The sequence below is a fragment of the Elephantulus edwardii genome, unplaced genomic scaffold, assembly GCF_000299155.1.
Source record: "Elephantulus edwardii isolate Elephantulus edwardi_28Jun2011 unplaced genomic scaffold, EleEdw1.0 scaffold00234, whole genome shotgun sequence".
NCBI lineage: Eukaryota > Metazoa > Chordata > Mammalia > Macroscelidea > Macroscelididae > Elephantulus > Elephantulus edwardii.
The window spans coordinates 4,063,533-4,069,137 of NW_006399984.1; the positions used below are offsets into that span (position 1 = coordinate 4,063,533).

General features: G+C 38.3%; 1 protein-coding gene across 1 annotated transcript in view; it reads right to left on the reverse strand.

Annotated features, from left to right (window-relative positions):
- The window catches only part of BLVRA (biliverdin reductase A), a 158,619-nt gene that overhangs the window by 61,386 nt on the left and 91,628 nt on the right, over nucleotides 1–5,605 (reverse strand). The window contains exons 3-4 of the mRNA XM_006898600.1: nucleotides 4,732–4,851; nucleotides 3,011–3,108 (exon numbers count right to left, since the gene is read on the reverse strand). Coding sequence (XP_006898662.1) covers nucleotides 3,011–3,108; nucleotides 4,732–4,851 — 218 coding nt within the window. The remainder of the gene's footprint in view (nucleotides 1–3,010; nucleotides 3,109–4,731; nucleotides 4,852–5,605) is intronic.

A 5,605-nucleotide genomic window follows, 5' to 3' on the forward strand; every position in this document is an offset into this window, starting at 1 on the left:
AGTGCGATTGGCACAGGACAGAGCGGAGTTTAGGGCTGTTGTACATAGGGTCGCTATGAGTCGCAGGCGACTCGACGGCACATAACAACAACAACAACAGCAACTTAGTTCTTCCTGTCTTTATCCCAGAATGTCTTCCAGGATACTATTAATGTATTACATTAAGTTATAAGATCTCCTTAGGCTACTCCTGTGTTGAAAAATTTCTCAAACTCATCTTGTTGTTAATGACTTTATATATTTGAGAGTCACTAGCTGGGTATTTTGGAGTATGTTCCTCAAATTGATTCTGTCTCATATTTTTCTTATGATTAGATTATGGATTTTTTGAAGAAAAACAGCAGAGTATCCTTCACATCATACCAAATCAAGGGTATATACTATGAAAATGGCTTACACTATTGATACTGATTTTGAACATCTGCTTGCGGTATTCTCTGTTTTCGTCTCTGAAAAGTGACTCCTTCCATTTTCCACACTGCACTCTCAGATTTAAGCCACTATATGCAAGACATTTTCTTTTTGAAGACACATAGCTATTATGCCTTGGTAGGTTTTTTTAATGCTATAATTTACTTTGTTTCTCCTGTGTATTTTCTGTGAGATGGACTTACTTAACTATATTTAGATAAACATTTTGTAAGAATATTTCATAGGTGGTGATGTGTGGAAAAGGGAGCTCTGGTGGCACAGTTCACAGAGAGTTGCACCAAAGGCAGCACCTCTGGCAACTGGAATTCACTATGGCTCTAAGAAAGAAAGATGGACAATCTTCTCCCATATAACTTACAGCCTCAGAAAACCCACTAGAGTGTCAGCTATGAGTGACTTCCAATTCGATAGCAATGAGTTTGATATTTTGATGCCTGCACCCATGGTATTTCACTTTAAGGCCAGTATTGTAGGCTGGCCCCTGCTCATCACCATTTGGCTATGAGGGCAACCAGTAGAACTCACTATTATACAATTTCCCTTTGCAATTAGTAAGATATTAGTAGGGCATACTTTGTCTCCAGACATCTGAACCATAAGAAAAAAAATACACAAATTTGATGACCTCAAATTTTTCCAAGCCTCTTTTACTTCTGCATTCATTCATCTACATTATCATTCAACAACTGTCTATGGAAGGTCCCAGGAACAGTTTAGCTGCTAGAGTTGCAGAGAAGAATGATGGTATTGTCCTCCTCTTCTGGAAGTCCAGCCCACCAGTGGAGAAACACAGGAATTCACAAGTGTGATCAGTATATACTTTGTGAAAAGGGCTTTCTTCGGTGATTTTCAATATCACATACTTTGTTCATATATTAAATATTTTTCCATAGTACATGTCGATCAAAGTTCAACATCAAAAAGACAAAGATTCTCGCTATTGGGCTAATTGGCAGCACCATAATAGATGGAGAAGAGATTGAGGTTGTTAACAGCTTCAGTTTGCTCAGCTCCACAATCAACACTGTTGGCACCAGCAATCAGGAAATCAAAAGATGAATTACACTGGGAAAATCTGCTGTAAAGGATTTCTTCAGAGAACTAAAAAGCAATGATGTCACTCTAGAGACTAAGGTGTGCTTGATCCAGTCCATGGTCTTCTCAATTACTTGCTATGCATCAGAGATCTGGTCAATGACTAAGGATGAAGAAGAAGAATCGATGTCTTTGAATTGTGGTTTTAGGTAAGAGTCTTAAACATACAATAGACTTCTAAGAAAACAAATACGTCTGTTTTGGAGGGGGTGAAACCAAGTTTCTTATTGCAGGACAGGATTTTGAAGCTCAATTTCACATACTTTGGATATGTGGCCAGGAGAGACCTTGGAGAGGGACATCATGATCAGAGGGATGGTGGACAGAGCAGTAGAGGAAGACCCCAGATGAAATGGATTACTGGGGCAATGGGAAGGAGGTGTACTGGTATTAGTGAGACTGGCTCAGGACAGGGCATGGCTGCAGGCAACCTATGAGTTGCAGGCAACTTGATGGCACATAACAACAAGTACATGTTGAAAAAAAGAGATATGCGATTTAAGTTTCATATAACCAGCTCCTCCAACCCTTACTTGGTCTAGTTGCCTCTATAAAGTGGCTAGCTAGTTCTTATCAAATGGAAGAACCTCAGGAAAGCAGCATTGTCTACTGGAACAAGTATGCACTTCAAATTCCAACAGAGAACTACGTACCTACCACCTAGGACTTCTAGGAGAATTAAACAAACAATGTATATGATGTGGTTAGCAGAGTTACCAATTCCAAGTATATAAAACTCAAACTTATTGCTGTCAACTTGGAATCAAACCATAGCCAATCCTCTAACATAATGTTATTTTCAGAGACTATAAATCGAGAAAGATTACTCATCCTTCTCCTGAGAAGCAGCTGTTGAGTTGGTAGCAACACTCCCTATTAGAACACCAGAGCTCTCCTCTGAGTATGCAGTGGATATTTAATGAATGATTATTCATTTTGAGAAACTATATTTAGGGAGCTATGGCGGCTTAGTGATAAGAGAATGTGCTACAACTCCAAAGGAATATAGTTCTAATCTACCAGCTGCTCCATGGAAGAACTCTGGGGAATCTTTTCCAGTGTGATTTACTGCCTCTGGAAACCCACTGAAGGGTCAGCTATGGGTCAGTTACAACTCGATGGGACACAACAACAAATAAAGTATTTGTACAAGACAATTATTTTGATTTGGGCATTTTCTATTAGTGATGTAAATATCACATAAATAAACTGAAATAATAATGAGCCAGTAGCACAGGTGGAAGCTAACTGATATGTTTCACCCAGGCAAAAGAATATAGGTTTGCAAATTTTCACTCACCATTACCCCTGCTCCCTCCACACTCAAACCACACTATACATCCTCATAATATGGGTAAGAGGAAATGAAAGGGGTGAAGTGGAGATGTGCAGCCCCACAGGCCCAGGGTAAGTAAGGGATATGCTTTAAAAAGATAAAAAACGGTACTAAAGAAACCCTAGAGTCACACTGAATAAACATCACCTTTCTGCTCAGCCAGCTCCCAGAGTTCCTGAGCTGCTGCCCGAGACAGCGTCATGGGGTACTCGACAAGGACATGCTTGCCAGCACTCAGGAACTGCCTTTGGAAAAACAAATAAAGGAAAAAGTATGCTTGAAATAAACTAAAATGCCATGTATGACAGAGAACAGAAAGTTATGAATATTCAAGAGTTTCAAAGTCTGCCCACTATATACCCTTTTGTTTGCATGTGTCATGAAAAAAATGGGGTCAGTATCAGTAAAAAAGAATATAATGGAAGTGGCTCACACTACATTTTATTTATAACAAAAAAAATACAATATAGAAGTATTTATGTTTTTATTACCTCTGTAAGAGGATGATTTTTTAATATATGTATTAATTTGAATATTCATTTATTTACCTATCTACGAGTTACTAGACAGCACCTAACAAGTTTCCTGATAAGAAGCCTTGGTGGTGCAGTGTGCAAAATGTCAGGTTTCTAATGTAAAGGCTGTCAGTTTAAGACCAGCTGCTGCTCTGAGCAAAAAAGATATGACAGTCTCTATAGACAGGCTATAAAGATTTATAGCCTTGGGAACCTACTGGCGACCACCATGAGTCAAAACCTATTTGATGGGAGTAGGTTAATTCCCAGTTTAGAAATCTAGGTGGCAAAGTGGTTTTTTGTTTGTTTCTTTATTATTATACTACTTTATTTACAAAATTCGAATCATTGTTTTCCAGAACAGATTCTTCAAATACCCCTCACTCCCCCCATCAAATTGTACAACCCCATGATTAATCTCCTACTCCCCCTGCACATACTCATTCCTCTGTTTCCACTCTCCTCTCCCCACCCCCAGATCCTTATACTCATTCTACAATAGTTTTGTACAATATTTGTCCTTGTCACTCAACATAATGCTCTTCAGTTCCTCCCAAGTTAGGTAATAATTTAGAAAAATCATTGCTCCGGTGTGCTGCATATTATTCCATCATTTGAATGCACCGTAACTTCTCAATCTATTTGTTTGTGGTTTGACATCTGGGTTGTTTCCATGTTCTTGTGATGATGAATAATGCTACTATGAACACTGGTGAACAAGTTTCCATTTGTGCCTCAGTTCTCATTTTCTCAGGATATATTCCACATAGTGGAATAGCTGGGTCATATGAAATGTGTATGATCAGCTTTTTGAGGAAGTGCCAAACTACCTTCCAGAATGGCTATCCCATTTTATAATCTCACCAACAATGTTTAAGAGTTCCTTTCTTGCCATATCCTCTCCAGCATCTATTACTTGCTGCCCTGTTAAATTCAGCCACTGTTACTGGAGTGAGATGGTACTTCATTGTGGTTTTGATTTGAATCTCTCTTATTGCCAGTGATTCTGAGCATTTCTTCATGGCACAGTGGTTTTTATGCTTATCTGCTAACCTAGGTCAGTAGTCCAAATCCATGAATGGCTCCTTTAGGAGTCATATATATTTCAATTATGTGCTCAGCTTCTAGTAAAACTTCCTTTGTAATTTACATGAAACCCAATAGAAAGTTATGAACTGGTTCTGACAACAATGAGTTTGAGTTTTTTAATATTTTGTCAAGATTTTTAAAAGTTCCTAGACCCACTGTTCTTTTCTCCACTGACTAAAGTCACTATGTGCAGCTTTTCCTTGAATTATGCTTTCACAACTGTGCACTACTTAGTAAAGAAGGCCTGCCTGTATTGAAACACACCTAATGTAGCTCTCATGGCTGGAACTCTCACTGCAGATGTAGGCGACTTCAATCTCCTGGTTGGAAAGGGCATCTTCCAGAGAAATTTGTGGAACCGCATCAATGTTTCCAAGCTCTCGTCTGTTGAGAGAAACAGAGAAACTGAACTTAGTAGTAGACAGAAGATTAGCTTGAAATAAATTACATTATCCTTCTCTTCTTTACCCAATAATGATCAAATTTTAGAAAAAAAAGAAGTATTACTCTTTCCTCCCACATTCAACGTATTCTTGATAGGGCGAAAAAAATGAACTTGGGCCACAGACAAGAAATCAGGCACTGAGTGCTGGCAGTATCACAAACAGGCTGTATGTCCTGGTGGTTCTGGAAATCTTTGAGTTCTTTCATCTACTAAACAAAAAGGACAGACCTCTTTATATTTTATTTTTAATAATTATTTTAGTAAAAGATTACAAAGACACTGGTTTTCATTCACTTATTCATACACACTTTCCTCATTACCTCTCCCCCATTTACATTGTAATGTTTGTCTTATTCCAGACTTGCAATTATCAAACATACGTTTAATCATCCATTCCTTTCAGATTGTCATTTCCTTCACCTATTCCAGTGCGGTTCATTATCTAATCATTCTTTTCCTGTTCTCCTTCCCATATCCACCCTATTTTATAACAGTGGCTTATGCAGCATTTGTCTTTTTGTGACTGAGATATTTCAGCATGTTTTCGAGAATCATTGGCCAACTGACTGGAAGAGGTCAATATTTGTTCCCATCCCAAAGAAAGGTGACCCAACTGAGTGTGGAAACTACAGAACAATATCATTGATTTCACATGCAAGCAAGATTCTACTGAAGATTATCCAAAAACGACTG